The sequence below is a fragment of the Gavia stellata genome, unplaced genomic scaffold (genome assembly GCF_030936135.1).
Source record: "Gavia stellata isolate bGavSte3 unplaced genomic scaffold, bGavSte3.hap2 HAP2_SCAFFOLD_124, whole genome shotgun sequence".
NCBI classification, from domain to species: Eukaryota; Metazoa; Chordata; class Aves; order Gaviiformes; family Gaviidae; genus Gavia; species Gavia stellata.
Genome location: NW_026777096.1, coordinates 81,336 through 98,142, shown reverse-complemented (window position 1 = coordinate 98,142; position 16,807 = coordinate 81,336). Strand labels below are relative to the sequence as shown.

The window sequence follows — 16,807 nt, the reverse complement described above, 5'->3', positions numbered from 1 at the left end:
TTACACCCCCCCCCAAATATCCTCCTCCGGCCGGCATGAAACGGGGCAAAATCCCTCCATTTTGGGGTTTTCCCTTGCTCCCACACGGCGCAGAGGGAGAAATGCTTCGCCCCGTCCCCCCCCCAACCCGTCACGGTCGCACAGGGTTTGTTTTGGGGTTCAGGGGGATTTATTTTGGGGGGGAAAAAGCCGCTTTCACCCCCAAAACGCCGCTGACGGGGAGAGGTGGGAGACGCCACTGTTTTGGGGCTCTCCGGGGACACCCCAATATCCCTGTCTGCCCCCCCAAGGGTCCCGTTGACTGAATGTGCCTGTTTTTTCTAAAAATCAACTTAAAAAACCTACCTCCGAACCCCCCCTCCCTGCCACCGCACCCCGAATTTCACCTCCCAGAACCCCCCAAAAGAGAGGAGCCAACCGGGACGGTGGCAGAGCAGCCGCGAAACCGACCCCATGAGCAGAAAAATAGCCCCCAAAATTACTGAAATAGCCCAAAAAATGACTGAAATAGCCCAAAATTAACCCAAACCACTCAAAATTTACCAAAATCCCTAAAAACCACCACCACACCAAAAAACCCCACCCCGGATCTGGGTGACGAAGCGGCTCCAGCCCGGTGGTTTCTCTCCTTCCCCCCCTTGAGCGTGATTCGGGTGGAAATGAAAGCGTTTTGGTTAAAAATGGGGTGGGTTTCCCCCGTTTTCGTGCCCTGACGGGGGCGGGACAAGGAAATGTCCCTAAACGGCTGGGTTTTACCCGAATTCCCCTCGGCAAAGCTTCACGGTTGTGTCTTATCCGGGAAAAAAAACAAAACCAACAAAGTGACACCAAAACGGCTTGTTTTCGTAATAAAAATGGATAAAAATGCAGCAGTCTGGAAGTGAGGGCGTTTTGGGGCAAAAATGGGGGGTTTGGGGCACTGGTGTTTTGGGGGGTGCCTGGGTTTGGGGTAAAAAACAGATATTTAGGTGCTCGGATGTGGCTTCTCTGAGGGCTGATACTGGGGTTGTGCTGCCCTGAGTTTGGGGTGAAAACCAGCCATTTAGGTGCTGGGATGTGGCTTCTCTGAGGGCTGATACTAGGGTTGTGCCGCCCTGTTTTTGGGGGTAAAATCTGCCCCATTAGGGGCTTTTGCCACCCGCTGGCCCCATCTTGACATGAGAATTAATCTCTTTGCAGATTTATTTTGCAGCTAAATCACCCGAATTGGGGCAAAGGCCGAAGCTTGAGAGCCAGGACTCAGGCGTCCGGGTAATATATAGGGGAAATTAATCCTCATTAGCCTCCTTTGGGGGGGGTTAGGGTGGGGGTCCCCAAATGCCTGGGTTCCCTGGGGGGTTGCGGGGACCCCCAGACATCTGGGTCCCCGGGAGGGCAGCAGTTGATAGCGAACACCAACGTTGCGATAAGGTTTTATTGGGATTAAATAAATAGCATCCGGGTGGGGGGTATGGACCGTGGGGTGGGGGGACGTGTCACCCCGCAGGTCCTGTCCCCCGTTCCCACTGGCCCAGCGGGACCCAGGTGTCCCCGATGCTCGTCCTCTCCCCCCTCAGATGCCATCCTTGGTCTTGGTGGGACTCAGGGGGACGGTGACCTCCTCGTCCTTGAGGTGACCGGCTCTGTGGCCACGGCGGGGAAAGAAACCCCAAAAGCTTCAACCTTTTTCCCCCAAAACCTTTGGCTCTTCCCACCCCAAAACCCTTGGTCCTCCCCACCCCAAAAACCTTCTGGGTTCCTCCAAGAAAGAAATCTCGCCCTAATAAGGGGATTTCCCCCTCCCTGTGTCCACCACAAAAGGATCGGGGAGAAAAAGGGGATCTGGTGGGGACGGTGTCCCTTGGTGTGGCCAAGGCCACCTCACCGGGGAGCCCCTCACCGTCTCTCGACGTCCTTGACGGTTTCGGGCAGGGGCACGTTGCGGGTCTCGGGTAGGAAGCAGGTGGCGATGGCCGAGATGATGGGGGCGGCCCCATAGATGACGAGGGGCAGCACCGGGGTCACGTCAGCTGCCATGCGCACCAGCGGGGCCACCATGCCCCCCACACGGGCCATGGTGCCCCCCAGGCCCATCCCCGTCTGCCTGTGCCAGGGAGAGGGAGTGGGTGGGTGGATGGACGGATGGATGGATGGATGGATGGAGAGGTTGAAGGATGGGAGGCGTTGATGATGGATGGAGGGGTTGATGATGGATGGAGAGGTGGTTGGATGGATGGAGGGGTTGAGGGATGGAGAAGTTGGGTGGATGTGTGAATGGAGAGGTGGTTGGATGTACGGAGAGGTGGTTGGATGGATGGAGGGGTTGAGGGAGGAGTTAGATGGATGGGTGGATGGAGAGGTGGTTGGATGGATGGAGCAGTTGCGGGATGGAGGGGTTGGTGGTGGTTGGATGGATGGAGAGGTGGTTGGATGGATGGAGAGGTGGTTGGATGGATGGAGCAGTTGAGGGACGGAGGGGTTGATGGTGGATGGATGTATGGAGAGGTGGATGGAGGCATTGAGGGATGGAGAGGTTGATAGTGGACGGATGGATGGGTGGGTTGGTTGGTTGGTGCATGGAATGATGTTTGCGTGGATGGATGAGTGCTTGGGTGGGTAGATGGATGGGTGGGTGGTTTGATGGATGGAGGATGACTCAGTGAGTGGGTTGGCAGATGGATGAGTGGGTGGACGGACGGATGGAGGGAGCAACTGTGGTGCCAGCAGCCCCCGCAGGTGACAACCACCCACCTGATGACGGTGGGGAAGAGCTCTCCGGAGAAGATGTAGGCACAGTTGAAGGAGGCGGCCAACGAGCCCTTCCCGATCACCGCAAAGGCCATGCGCAGTGTCTGCAGCTCTGGGGACAGGGACGGGGATGGAAGGTCTCGCACCTCCAGCCCCCCAAAAGCTCCTCCATGACCCACCAAAGGTCCTCCTTCCCTCCAACCTCTGCCTCCAAATGTCCCAGGTCCCTCCAATGACCCTTCATCCCTCCATCCTTCAACCTCTATCGCTGTCCCCCCGGTGCACCAGCAATGTCCCCCCACCCTTCTGTCCCTGTCCTCCAACCTCCACCCATCCTTCCACCCTCTGTCCCTCCGTCCCATCATCTTCCAACCTCCATCCCTCCATCTTTCCAGCCTCTGTCCCTCCAACTTCTCTCTCTACCCTTCTTTTCCTCCATCCCGTTGTCCTCCATCCCATTGTCTTCCATCCCTCTGTCCTCCATTAGTCTATCCCATTGTCCTCCACCCATCCGTCCTCCATCCCTCCATCCCATTGTCTTTCATCCCTCTGTCCTCCATTAGTCTATCCCATTGTCCTCCACCCATCTGTCCTCCATCCCTCCATCCCATTGTCTTCCATCACATTGTCCTCCATCTCTTTGTCCTCCATTTTCTATCCCATTGTCCTCCACCCATCCATCCTCAATTCTCCATCCCTCCATCCCTCTGTCCTCCATTTTCTATCCCATTGTCCTCCACCCATCCATCCTCCATCCCATTGTCCTCCACCCTTTCATCCCTCCCACCAGCCGTCCCGCACCCACCCATTGGCACAACAATATTGGCGAGGATGCAGATGCCGGCGAGCGCCAAGGAGCCGCCCTGGGCCACCCGCCGCCCCACGCAGCTGATGGCCAGCACCGAGGCCAGCTTGGCCGGGATGTCCACAGCCCCGAAGACCAGCTGGCTCAGGTAGATGTCCACCCCGAAGCCCTGCAGATCCATGGCCAGCCCATAGTAGGCGAAGCTGGTGGAGAACCTGCCCCCAAAACCCCAAGGTTTCAACACAAAACCCGCCAGGCACGACCAAGTGGGGACCAAAAAGGTGGGGTTTGACCCCAAAAATACGCATTTTGACCCCAAAAAGATGGGGTTTGCCCCCACAACGGCCCCACTTGCCAGACGAAGGAGACGCCGCAGGAGACCGTCCTCATCCCGGGGGTGCGGACCAGGGTGGCCAGGGACCCCCCCGGCGGCGGCGGCTCCCGGTGCACCAGAGCCCGCAGCGCCTGTGGGAAGGGGGGATCTTGGAGGCATCCAAAGAGTTGGGGGGATCCAGGGGATGGGAGGGATCTGGGTGGGATAATGGGGACTTGGGTGGAGCTAGTGGGGTCGGTGGGATCTGGGAGGGATAATAGGGGTCTCAGGAGGGGATCCAGGTGATCTGGAGGGAATTGGAGCAATCTAGGTGGGATCAGAGGGATCTAGGATGGATAGCAGGGGTCTCAGGAAGCATCCAGGTGATCTGGAGGGGATTGGAGGGATCTGGGGGTATCAAGGTAGGATCAGAGGGATCTAGGATGGATAGCAGGGGTCTCAGGAAGCATCCAGGTGATCTGGAGGGGATTGGAGGGATCTGGGGGTATCGAGGTAGGATCAGAGGGATCTAGGAGAGATGCTGGGGGTCTCAGGGGGGAATCCAGTGATCTGGAGGGGTGGGGGGGTGTTGGAGAGATCTAAGAAGCACACAGGGAATGTGGGGGGATCCAAGTGACCAGGAGGGACATAGGAGGGACCTTGCGGGGGGTCAGAATATCCAGGAGGGATAGGGGGGGTCTGGGGGAATCTAGGCTGAGTAGAGGAAATGGTGGGATCTAAGGGAGAATGAGGGGGTTCTGGAAGGATTTGGGAGATCTAGTGAGATCTGGAAGGATCTGGGGGGGTGCAGGGATGTAGGGGAAGATACAAGGGGACTGGGGGGCATCTGGGAGATGAGGGGGATGTGGGGGGGCTCTGGGAAGCTCCCCATCACCTCCTCGCTGAGTTTGTCCCCCTCCTCCTTCCTCCCATTGACGCGGGCGACTTTGCGGAGCCCCTTCAGGGCCAGGTCGGGTCTCCCCGAAATCACCTGCCACCGGGCTGACTCCACGAACAGCCTTGGGGGGGGGGGTGGAAGAGGGGTTATGGGGGACCCAGGTGTTCAGGGGGGTCCCTGCTCCCACCCTACACCTCCCAGCACCTTGAGGACCAAGGTGTCACCACCCTCCCCCTAAGGAACCCAGACACCCCAATATCCACCTCCTCCCCCCAACCCATGAGGATGGGGGTGGGCAGCTGCCGGGATGCCTGGGTTCCCCGTACCAGGAGTAGAGGAAGAAGAGGAAGAAGGGGAGGGAGACAACGAGCTGGAGCCAGCGCCAGCGAGGGAGGCCGAAGGCCGCGGCTGCCAGTACAAACTGCCCCAAGGTGTAGCAGTAGCCGTTGATGGTGCCCACCACGGCGCGCGCTTCCGTTGGGATCCACTCCATGCCTGTGGGCAACCGTCAGCACACGGATGGTGGGGTCTATCCCATGGGATAGGGCCAAATTGGGATATCCGAGTCCCTCCCGTGGGGTGGGGGTGGTAGGGTTGGAGCCTGGATGCCTGGAGCCTTCCCAAAGGTCAATGGTGGTAGAGGAAAGCGCGGACACGTGGGTCCCTCCCAAGGGTCAACGGTGGTGGGGTTGGAGCCCCGGTCCCTCCCAAGGGTCAACGGTGGTGGGGTTGGAGCCCCGGTCCCTCCCAAGGGTCAACGGTGGTGGGGTTGGAGCCCCGGTCCCTCCCAAGGGTCAACGGTGGTGGGGTTGGAGCCCCGGTCCCTCCCAAGGGTCAACGGTGGTGGGGTTGGAGCCCTGGTCCCTCCCAAGGGTCAACGGTGGTGGGGTTGGAGCCCCGGTCCCTCCCAAGGGTCAACGGTGGTGGGGTTGGAGCCCCAGTCCCTCCCAAGGGTCAACGGTGGTGGGGTTGGAGCCCCGGTCCCTCCCAAGGGTTAATGGTGGTGGGGTTGGAGCCCCGGTCCCTCCCAAGGGTTAATGGTGGTAGGGTTGGAGCCCCGGTCCCTCCCAAGGGTCAACGGTGGTAGGGTTGGAGCCCCGGTCCCTCCCAAGGGTCAACGGTGGTGGGGTTGGAGCCCCGGTCCCTCCCAAGGGTCAACGGTGGTAGGGTTGGAGCCCCAGTCCCTCCCAAGGGTCAACGGTGGTAGGGTTGGAGCCCCGGTCCCTCCCAAGGGTTAATGGTGGTGGGGTTGGAGCCCCGGTCCCTCCCAAGGGTTAATGGTGGTGGGGTTGGAGCCCCGGTCCCTCCCAAGGGTCAACGGTGGTAGGGTTGGAGCCCCGGTCCCTCCCAAGGGTTAATGGTGGTGAGGTTGGAGCCCCGGTCCCTCCCAAGGGTCAACGGTGGTGGGGTTGGAGCCCCAGTCCCTCCCAAGGGTCAACGGTGGTAGGGTTGGAGCCTGGATGCTTCCTATGGGGCAGGGGTGGTAGGACCAAGCCCAGACCCCAGGGTCCCCAGCTCACAGAGGGAGGCGGAGTTGAGGGAGACCCCGGCCATGGCCAGGCCCGCCAGGAAGCGGCAGAGACAGTAGATGACAAAGGTGGGGGCAGCCGCGGTGCCGGCCCCTGTCACACCCAGCTGCAGGTAGCACCAGGTCAGCAGCGCCCGGCGCCCGAACCTGCTGGGACACGGCGCTGGGGGCACTGGGATGGGGGACATGGGGCACTGGGTGCACTGGGATGCTGGATCATGAGGCACTGGGGGTGCTGGGATGGAGGATAGGGGGTGCTGGAGATGCTGGGACAGGGGATATGGGGTGCTGGAGGCACTGGGATGGGGTCTGTGGGGTGCTGGGGCCACTGGGATGGCGACATGGGCACTGGGGTGGGGACACAAGGCATTTGGAACACTGGGATGGGGAATATGGGCACTGGGAATACTGGGATGAATGACTTGGGGGCAGTGGGACAAGCCATACAGGGACAGACCCACCCCAGGGGCACTGGGGACACTGGGACACCAGGGGCCAGAGGGAGGGGAGGACATCCCTGTGCATACCCCTCCCCTCTCCCCCCCCCCCAGTTCCTCCCAGTTAATCCCAGTACAGTTCTGGGGTGGTCACGCACTTGTCAGAGAGGACCCCGAAGAGGCCAGAGCCCAGGAGGATCCCGGCCATGTAGATGGATTGGGCCACCTGCTTCAACGTCTTGGACTCACACACCAGGTCCCACTGCCAGCGGGAGAGGACATGGGGGTCAACACCCGGACACCTGGGTCCCCCCCACCACCGAGGGCGGGGCTGTGGGGCACCCCTCACCTCGGTAACGATGGTGTGAGCGAAGATGCCGTCGTGGTAGGTCCAGCCGTCATGGCACGGCTCGGTGGCCGCCCCGTTAGCCGTGCTGTTGACCGTGCTGTTGACCTCCAAGAGGTGCCACTGGGGTTCCACATAGCGGCGGCAGCGTTGGGGACGGTGGTGGCCATCAGAGGGGATGGAGACGAGGAGCGGGACATCCCCAGCGCTGTCATTGGCCATGGGCCGAGGCCGGCAGTGGTGCTCGGGGACGCCGGCGGTGAAGTTCTGCAGAAGGTTGTGGCTGGCCAGCATAAGCAGAGGAATGGCCAGGGCGGCCACGTAGGTCACCTGGAAGCGGCCCATCCCACCCAGGCGGGCCAGCAGCTCCACGAAGTTCATGGTGGGACGAGGGATGGAGCTGGGGGGGGGCCCAGGTCAGCTGGAGGAGGAGAAGAGGTTGAAGGATGGGCCAGGGCGTGGGCTAGGAATGGCCAAGGGGTGATGAGGAGGAAGGGGTGAGGGATGGATCAAAGGATGGGCCAAGGGATGACGAAGGAATGGCCAAGGGGTGGTTTGGATGGTCAGAGAATGGGTAGATCCAAGGATGGGCCAAGGGATGACGAAGGAATGGCCAAGGGGTGGTTTGGATGGTCAGAGAATGGGTAGATCCAAGGATGGGCCAAGGAATGGCTGAGGAACGGCCGAGGGGTGGTTTGGATGAGGGAGAAGCGGAAGGACAGGCCAAGGGTTGGGCAAGGGCCGCAGCGGAGGAAGGACGGAGGAGCAGCAACGGGGTGGGCTGGAGGACGGTGGAGGGACAAGAGCAGGAGTGGCCGAGGGCCAGGACAGGATGGCCGTGGGTGACCGCGGGGTGGGAGGGCCAAGGCGAGGAGGGGTGGAGGAAGAGCTGAGGATGAGGGATGGACCAACGGACAGCCCGAGGGAGGGACAGAGGGACGGGCGGAGGGATGGACCGAGGGATCAAGGCGGGGATCAAGGGAGGGACTGAGGGACAGATGGAGGAAGGAATCAAGGACCCTCTGTTGATCATCTGTTGATCGGTCTATCAATCTATCAATCTGTCTATTTATCGGTCTATCAGTAGGTCTATTGATCTATCGATTGATCTGTCCATCGATCTATAGGTCCATCAACTGGTCAATGTACCAATCTATCAGTCTTTCTGTTGATCTATTGGTTCCTCTATTAGTGCCTCTATCAATTGATCTATCAGCCTATTGATCTGCCAATTGCTCTATCAATCTATCAGTGTCACTATCAATCTATCGGTCTCCACTGATCTATCGGGGTGTCTACTGATCTATCAGTCTGCCTATCAATCTATCGATCCAATTGATCAATCTACCTACGAGTCTATCAATCTATCAGTGTCACTATCAATCTATCGGTCTCCACTGATCTATTGGGGTGTCTACTGATATATCAGTCTCTTTATCAGTCTGTCAGTCTCTCTGTCTATCAATCTATTAAACTATCAATCGATCTGTCGATCTGTCAATCTAATTGGTCAACCTACCTATCATTCTATCAATCTCAGTCTCTATTGACCTATCAATCGCTGATTATTTATTTTTTTGCGATCAGCTCTGCCCCTCACTGCTCTCCCTCCTCCTCCTCCTTCCCCCCCACATTATTGGTTGATCAGTCTATCAATCGATCCTCTCTCCCTTCTGTCCTACCACTCTCTCAATAGATTCATCCCTCCCAATGATCCTCGTGATCAATCGATCCCTACCTGCTGTTGTGCTCCGCTCCCTCTGCCGCGCTCTCAGTCTCCGGCTCGGTCTCTCTGGCCACCCGCTGTCCCTCCGTCCATCCCTCCGTCCCTCCCTCCCTCTGCCACTCCCACTCTCTCTTTCTCCAGCCCTCCTTCACCCCTCGGTCAATCAATTGATCAAGCAATCGATGGATTTCTCTATTGTCCATGCCAACCATCATCCAGCTGGTGGATCTGCCCCCCTGTCCCTCTGCCTGTCTATTGACTCCTCACTCTATCAATCCATTGATTTATCTGCTAATCTGCATAGGTCTAGTGATCAATCTATTGATCGCCCCCTCTCTATTGATTGATGTGTTGGTCTCCCTGTCGATCAATCCAGCGAGCTCTTTCTCTATTGGTAAATTATTGATCTTTAGAGCTCTAGAATGTGTTGGTCATCAATTAGTCCATAATCTCTCTCTTTATTTATTAATGTATTGGTCTATATGTTTCTGTTGATCAATCTATTGATCAATCTGTTGTTCTACAGCCTCTCTATTGAGCCATCTGATGGTCTGTGTATCTCTATTACTGACAAATTGATCTATAATCTATCCATTCTATTACCAGTAAATTGATCTATAATCTATTTATTGGTCTGTATTTTTCTACTGATGAATCTATTGAACCATGTTCCACCGATCAATCTAATGATCCATCTCTCTATTGATCAATCTATTGGACTATCGATCAATTCATTGATTTACAATCTTTCTATTGATCGATGTATCAATCTTAATCTCTCTATTGGCCAGTCTGTTGGCCTATAATCTTTCTGTTGGTTGATTTATTGACCTTTAATCTCTCATTTGATTGATCTATTGGTCTCTCTCTCTTGATCAACCTATTAACCTATAATCTATTGATCAATATAGTGATCTTAATCTATCTATCTATCTATCTATCTATCTATTGACTGGTCTGTCAATCTCTATTGATCAATCTATTGACCTTTACTCTCACTATTGAGTAATCTATTGACCTACAATCTTTCCACTGGTCAGTCTTTATTGATCAATCTATTGAACTTTAATCTCAATCTATTGACATATAATCTTTCTATTGATCAAAGTATCAATCTTAATCTCTATATTGATCAATCTCTTGACCTATAATCTTTCTTGACCTATAATCTTTCTATTGATCAGTCTTTCTCTCTATTGATCAAGCTATTGAGCTTTACTCTCTCTCTTGACCAGCCCGTTGGCGTCTGTCTCTCCTGATCAACACATTGATCTCTCTATTGATCCACTCACCTGTCCGTCACTCCAGCTATCACTTGAACTCTCCCAGCACCAAATCCCACTCCCCGGAGGTGTCTGCCGGCAGCTACCACCCCTCGGCCCCGCAGCTGCCCATGGCCACAGCCCTGTCCCTGTCCCCGTCCTGTCCCCACTCCTATTTAAAGCCACCCCCGGTCCCTGTTAACGTTTGACTCCGGCGGGACCAGATCCCGCTGTGGGTCGGTGGAGGTGATCGTCAGGTGGAAATGCTGGTGCTGGCCATGCTGGTCCCCAACCAGGGATGCCCGAGGGCTCCTTGGGGCCTTCCCATCCTCTCCATCCTCTTCCTTACCAAGGAAGCCCCCGACCCCAGCTGGATGGGGAACCCCCAGCCCCCCCGGCTTGTTTTCACCATCCATGGTGGATGATTTATGGGACAAAGTTCCCAGGGGCCCTGAACCGGATCCCTGAGAGCCCCTTGGACCCTGGGCAGGAGGGCAGCGGGAGGCAGCAGAGCATGGGCAGGAAGGGGCAGCAACCAGGGGACTTTGGGGGTGGCAGGACGTCTGGGTCCTCGCCGGCTGGGTGGTTGGAGAAGAGGGTGCGGTTGGTGTGGGGTGGTGGGACGCTTAGGTCCTTGGGATCACTGGGTCCTTGGGACATCTGAGCACCAAGATGCCTGGATTCCTGGGATCCCTGGGTCCTTGGGACATCTGGGTCCTTGGGACATCTGGGCACCCAGATCTCTGGATCCTTGGGATCCCTGGATCCTTGGGATATCTGGGCACCCGGATGCCTGGGTCCTTGGGATATCCGGGCACCCAGACATGTGGGTCCTTGGGATCCCTGGGTCCTCAGTACGCCTGGGTCCTCCCTGCACTCTTGAGTGTGAGTCTCCCTCCCTCGCAGCTCCGGCACAGGCAGAGGGGAGGAGGGGACGGTGGAGGGGGGGCAGAATGCCGAGGCCACAGCACCCCGCTGGGTCCCATATTTGCCTTTGGGGCGGGACGGCCAGGCTGCGCGGGACCCCCCGCGGCCGTGGGAAAACACCCCCCACCCCCACCCCTCCGCCCTTCCACCAGCTGCATTTCACACGATTTTTGCTTTTATTGTTTTTATTCCAGCACAGAAAAACCACTCTGCGAAGCTGCGTTTTGGAGGGGGGGCACCATCCCCCAAATCTGCATGGAGAGGAGGACGCCGGGGTCCCCTCCTTGGCCATGCAAGAGGGTGGCCATGGTCATCGCTGTCCCTTTGCTCTTCTGAGGGCGGGGGCATGCACCCCCACAAGCCCACTCCTGCTCCTTCATCCGCTGGGTACATTGAGGTCTGGGGGAGGTTGGGGGTCCCCCAGGGTGGTCGGCACTAGCAGGGCCCCGTGGTGCCGCTGGGCTGGGTGGGCTGAAGTGGGACCTGGAGATGATGGTCTTCGTCCTTCTGGGGCTGGGTCCTGCTGGGAGGGGGAGGATGGGGTGGGGGTGGTTTTGGCAGGCTGGGTGGGTTTTCATGTTGCTGTTCCCCCTCCTTCCCCATTGACCTGTCCATCCATCACCCGTCCATCCATCACCCATCCATCCATCTTCATAGACATCCATCTGTCCATCCTTTCATCCATCCATTGCCGTACTCTTCTTCCTATCCATCCACCTGTCCATCCACCTATCTCTGTCCAGTCCCACCCACTCCTGTCCATCCATCCATCCATCACCACACACAACCAATCCTCCATCCCATCCGTCCACCCAACTGTCCAGCCACCTCTCCTTCCATCCCTCCATCCTCCCCACACACAACCAATCCTCCATCCCTCCACCCCCATGTCCGACCCTCCCTCCCTGTGTCCACTTGTCCACCTGTCCCTCCCCACCATCCATCTGTCCCTCCCCCTGTCCTTCTGTCCCTCCAATCCCACCTGCCCTCCACCTCCTCCACGGTCTCAGGCAGTGCCGTGTCCCGTGTCTCTGGCAGGAAGATGGCCACCAGCCCCGACACCACGGGGGCTGCCCCGTAGATGATGAAGGGCAACACGGGGAAGACCTCGCCTGCCATCTTCACCAAAGGGGCCGTGATGCTGCCCAGACGGGCCATGGTGTTGGCCAACCCCATGCCCGTCTGCCTGTGGGACATCAAGGGGCCCTGAGGGACCAGCCTGCATGGTCATGGCCACCCCATCACTCCCCCCAACCTGCATCCCCACTCCTTACCGAATAACGGTGGGGTAGAGCTCACCCGTGTAGAGGAAGACGCAGTTGAAGGAGGCGGCCAGGCAACCCTTTCCGAAGACGGCCAGGGCAGTCCGGAGTGTCCGCAGGTCTGTGGGGATGAGGACAGGACATCTGGGACTCACTTTGGTATCACTAGTTTGGGTTGGGCTGGGTTGACGGTGGGTGATGGAGAGAGGAGACCCCAAACACCAGGATTTCAGGCAAATTGCCCATAAAAAGCTAAAATCACTCAGCCTGAGAGTTGCGTTAGTGGGTTGGATGGTGCCTTATGGGCTGGAGATGAAGGGGACACCGTGGCCACCACCCCCAGCCCTCACCTCGTGGCACCAAGATGTTGGCCAAGATGGCCAAGCCAGCCAGGATGAGGGCAACGGACTGGGTGAAGCGTCGCCCCACGAAGGTGATGGTGAGGATGGAGACCAGCTTGGCTGGGATGTCCACGGCCCCAAAGACAAGCTGGATGACGTAGATGTTGAAGTCAAAGTTTTGCAGGTCCATGGCCAGCCCGTAGTAGGCGAAGCTGGTGGAGAACCTATGCCAAGAAGAGGTGTGGGGGGGCAAATGTCACCAGTGGGGAGGTGTGGAGTGGGATATGGGGGTCATACACCATCCCCTAGCCTGTGGGATCCAGCCAGGAGATCTGTGTGTGGGCCAAGAGACTTCTGTTGACTGAGTCCTGCACCATGACTCAGTTTCCCTTGCCAATAAGGAGCCAGCTAAGGTTGGTGTTTGGGGAGAGGTGGATAGCTGGATGGATGGATCAACCACCCACTGATGTCCTCTACCACCAGGCATACCACACAAAGCAGAGGCAACAAGAGATGCGGCGCACGACGGGTGTCCGGACCAGGTCAACCACCGTGTGGCGACTCCCCGATGAAGCCATCTCCTTCTGCATGTGAGACCTCAAGGCCTAGAGGGAGAGGGGGGGGCTCTGGGGTGGGGACGGGGTGCTGCGGTCCCTATTCTCGCTGGGGAGCAGGGGCGGGAGGAGCAGAGAGGGGAACCAGGATGGAGCTGGTGGGGGGGATTAAGCCCTGGGCAGGATGGGTGGAGGGTGGTGGGAGGAGGGATGGATGGACAGATGGTCAGACCGATGGGTAGGGGGGATGGAGCTGCTGGATAGATGGACGGATGGTTGGTTAATTGGTTGTAAAAGGGGCTGGATGGACGGAGATGGAGATGATGGAGATGGAGGTGATGGAGGTGGAGATGATGGGGATGGAGATGATGGGGATGGAGATGATGGAGATGGCTGGATAGACAGGTGGATGGTTGTGTAAGGGGAGGGATGAAGATGGCGATGGATGGACAGTTGTCTACAGGGATGGATGGTAGTTTAAGGGGCTGGAAAGATGGGTGTAGGGGAGCCCCACTGTTGACCCTCTACATGAGAGCCAGAAAAGTGGGGCCATTTCCCCCCACCCCCTATAAAACACCCCAGAGACACCCCAGGACCCGGCCAGAGCCTTTTACTTCTATGTCGAGCTTGTCCCCTTCCTCTTTCTTCCCGTTTATCCTGGCCACTTTCTGGAGCTCCTTCAGGGCCTGCTGGGACTTCCCCACCATGACCAGCCAGCGAGCTGACTCGGTTAACCACCTGTGGAGGAGACGGGGACAGGATTCCCAAAGATCATCCCACCTTCCGCCTGACCCTGCCACCAGCGATCTACCCCTCTGTCCCTCCAATCTCTCCGTGCTTTCGTCCATCCAGCCCTTCATCCATCCGTGTACCTTCTATTGATCCAACCACCCATCTTTGCATCCACCTTTCCTTCCACCCGCCCATTCATGCAACCCTCAATCATTCCTCCATCCATCCGTATCTCCATCTGTCCATCCATCCCTCCATCTCTCCAACCCTGCATCCACCCCTCCATCCATGACTCCATTCCTTCCCCCTTCTCCTCCTCACCACGAGTAGAGGAAGAAGCAGAAGAAGGGCAGTGACACGGTGAGCTGCAGCCAACGCCAATCCGGGACGGCGTAGGCGATCCCAGCCAGCAGGAACTGCCCGGTGGTGTAGCAGTAACCCATGAAGGTCCCCACGAGCGCCCGGGTGCGAGTGGGCATCCACTCCAAAGCTGCCAAGACACACAAAGACGTGGAGCAGACCAGGAGGATGCCCGAGGCCGGTACCGTGGGGCTGGTGGTGGCCACGTACAGAGGGAGACGCTGTTGAGGACGATGCCGGAGAAGGCCATGCCTGTGAGGAAGCGGAAGAGGCAGTAGACGGTGAAAGTGGGGGCGAAGGAGGAGCACGTCCCCATGGTGCCCATCTGAAGGTAGCACCAGGTGAGCAGTGACCGGCGGCCGAACCTGGGTGGGGAGGAGGAGGAAGAGGGGAGGAGGAGGAGGAGGAAAAGGGGGTGAGACAACCCCCATGATGCTGCCCCCCCCTTCCCACCTGCCCACAGGGATGGGGTGTCCCCCCTCACCTGTCCGAGAGACCCCCAAAGACGATGCCACCCACCAAGACGCCAGCCATGTAGAGCGACTGGGCCAACTGCTTCAGACCCCGGGAGCTGCACACCAGGTCCCACTGCCAAGGGGCAAGGAGATGGGGTGGGACAGAGATCGGGTGGGGTCCCCTCTGGCCTCTCTCCTGCCCCAAAACTGGCCATGGTGGACGGTAGGGTTGATGCAACGTAACAGCCGATGGATGGCCAATGGAGACACCAAGAAGGTGCCACTAAACACTTTGCCACCCTTCCCAGCAGCCCGAGGGTTCGAAGCTCCTTCCAGGGGTCATCTGGCCCCTTTTTGACCCCCTTGTTGATGGCCACCAACTCCCTCATCCCCTGCCCCCTCCCCTTTTCTCGTCCTGAGCTCTCACGGCATTGAGCGCCTCCACCAAGGGTTGAGAGGGGAAGACGCTCCAGTTGGAAGAAGTCAACGTCGTGATGACACTGGCCCCTTCGCTGGTGCCTCAAGGGGGGAAGTGCACACAGGATTGGGTGAAACATGCCACCAGCCCCAAATCCCACCCCACTGCTGCCGCCGTCCTACCTCAGTGATGATGGTGCTGGTGAAGACACTGCGGTCGTAGGTCCAGCCATCACGGCAAGGCTCCGTCTCTGGCCAGCTGCTGTTGGGAGCCGAACCATTGACCTCCAAAAGCCACCACTGCGGTGTCACGAAGCGCCGGCACCGCTCACTGCGGGGCACCGAGACCCTCAGCAGGTCCTGGAGGTCGAGGCCAGTGGCGTTGGCTTCCCAACGAAGCCGGCAGCGATGGTCGCTGGTGGCGGCCGTGAAGTTCTGCAGAAGGTTGTGACTGGCCATCATGAGGACGGGCAGGGCCAGGAGGAGCACTGAGGCCACCTGGAAGCGTCCCATGCCCCCCACGTGCTCCAGGAGGCTGGCGAAAGCCATGCTGCCACCGTGAGACCCCGGGAACGCCCCGCAGCCATGCACGCCCACCCCACACTCGCAGAGCCCCAAAAGGGATGGATTTCACCCCAAAAATGCCTCTCTCGCTCCCGCAGTGTCCCCACTCCACAGGCACCAGGGATGGTCTCCTATATAACCTGGCCAACAGCTGTTTTGGGTTAATGTTTGACATCCGGGGTGGGTTTTTTTGGTGATTTTCCAGCAGGAGAAGGCAAAGGCAGGTAGGCAAAAGTGCAGGCAAGGGCAACACAAAGGTGTCTGGGGAAGGGCCACCAAGCGCCGGCAAAGGGTGGCCGGAGCCAAATCCGCTGGCAACACTTCCCTCCCCTCATTGTGGCAGCAAAAAAAAAAAACCCCAAACCACCCCAAAATGGGGCAAAACTGGAGCAATCTGGGGCAGGAGGAACATCAATAATTATATTTTTAAGAATTATTTTTCCAGCATTGCTTTTTTTTGAGGAGAAAAGGCGGCTTTTGAAGAAGGGCCATCTGGGACCAACCTCCTCCATCCAGTTCATGGAGTACCCTCAGGTGGGCATCCTGTGGGGGAGCTGTTTCTTCTGGCTTGGGCCAACATATGGCCTTTGCCAGCCCCATTGGGTTAAATTTTAGTGATTTTTGTGGTCAAAAGGGAACCGAAAGGTGCTGACGGAGGTGGCCCTGCTTGGGTCAGCGCGTTCTCCGCCTGGGGAAGCCGGGGGTTAATTTTTGATGGGGTCAGACCAATGAGGGGTTGATGGGGCCAAGGGACACGTCGGCAGTGAGAGCAAGGGGCGGGGTGACCCGGGACGGGGCAGGGGGAAGTCGGGGAAGGGGCATCATGGCAGCAGCCCCGTGGGTTGCTGGGAGTGGACTGGGGTGGGATTTGGGAGCTCCTCACCCTTCCCCACCTTCTCTGGGATTTGGGGGACCCCTTTCTTGTGACAAGAGTTGGGTGGGTTGGGGTTATTGGGTGTTGTCTTGTTGGAGGTGACCTCCACCATGGGGGTTCTTGGACATCATCTTGTTGGCGGTGACCTTGGGACATGGGTCTTAGGCATTGTCCTATTGGCTGTCACCTCGGGGACAAGGCTGTGAGGTGTCATTGAAGGTGACCTCCAACATGGGGGGAAGGTTCTTGGGCATCATCTTACTGGAGGTGACCTTAGGG

At 58.0% G+C, this 16,807-nt stretch overlaps 2 protein-coding genes across 2 annotated transcripts; both read right to left on the bottom strand.

The window, feature by feature from the left end:
- Positions 1-1,552: 1,552 nt before the first annotated feature.
- Positions 1,553-7,435, bottom strand: LOC104264476 (solute carrier family 22 member 6-B-like). Its single transcript, XM_059835113.1, has 10 exons — positions 7,058-7,435; positions 6,867-6,970; positions 6,264-6,418; positions 5,070-5,238; positions 4,741-4,864; positions 3,888-3,997; positions 3,533-3,747; positions 2,731-2,839; positions 1,880-2,083; positions 1,553-1,622 (listed from the first exon to the last, which is right to left on the bottom strand). Exons 1-10 carry the CDS (start codon positions 7,433-7,435, stop codon positions 1,553-1,555), a joined length of 1,638 nt encoding a protein of 545 aa, XP_059691096.1.
- A 3,969-nt stretch (positions 7,436-11,404) lies between these two features.
- LOC104255025 (solute carrier family 22 member 6-A-like) lies at positions 11,405-15,639 on the bottom strand. The gene is made up of 10 exons (XM_059835112.1): positions 15,274-15,639; positions 14,703-14,806; positions 14,429-14,583; positions 14,180-14,348; positions 13,741-13,864; positions 13,062-13,177; positions 12,582-12,796; positions 12,244-12,352; positions 11,952-12,155; positions 11,405-11,489 (listed from the first exon to the last, which is right to left on the bottom strand). Exons 1-10 carry the CDS (start codon positions 15,637-15,639, stop codon positions 11,405-11,407), a joined length of 1,647 nt encoding a protein of 548 aa, XP_059691095.1.
- Positions 15,640-16,807: the final 1,168 nt, after the last annotated feature.

Bases quoted from the DNA above. Each gene is read 5' to 3' on its own strand.
- LOC104255025 (XM_059835112.1), bottom strand. From the start codon at position 15,639: ATGGCTTTCGCCAGCCTCCTGGAGCACGTGGGGGGCATGGGACGCTTC. The intron at 14,584-14,702 runs GTGAGGGGGGAC...CTCCCCACCCAG, and splicing joins TTTGGGGGTCTCTCGGACAG to GTTCGGCCGCCGGTCACTGC. The intron at 12,156-12,243 runs GTAAGGAGTGGG...GATGTCCCACAG, and splicing joins CTCTACCCCACCGTTATTCG to GCAGACGGGCATGGGGTTGG.
- LOC104264476 (XM_059835113.1), bottom strand. From the start codon at position 7,435: ATGAACTTCGTGGAGCTGCTGGCCCGCCTGGGTGGGATGGGCCGCTTC. The intron at 6,419-6,866 runs GTGCGTGACCAC...GTGTCCCAGCAG, and splicing joins TTCGGGGTCCTCTCTGACAA to GTTCGGGCGCCGGGCGCTGC. The intron at 4,865-5,069 runs GTACGGGGAACC...CCCCCCCCCAAG, and splicing joins CTCTTCTTCCTCTACTCCTG to GCTGTTCGTGGAGTCAGCCC.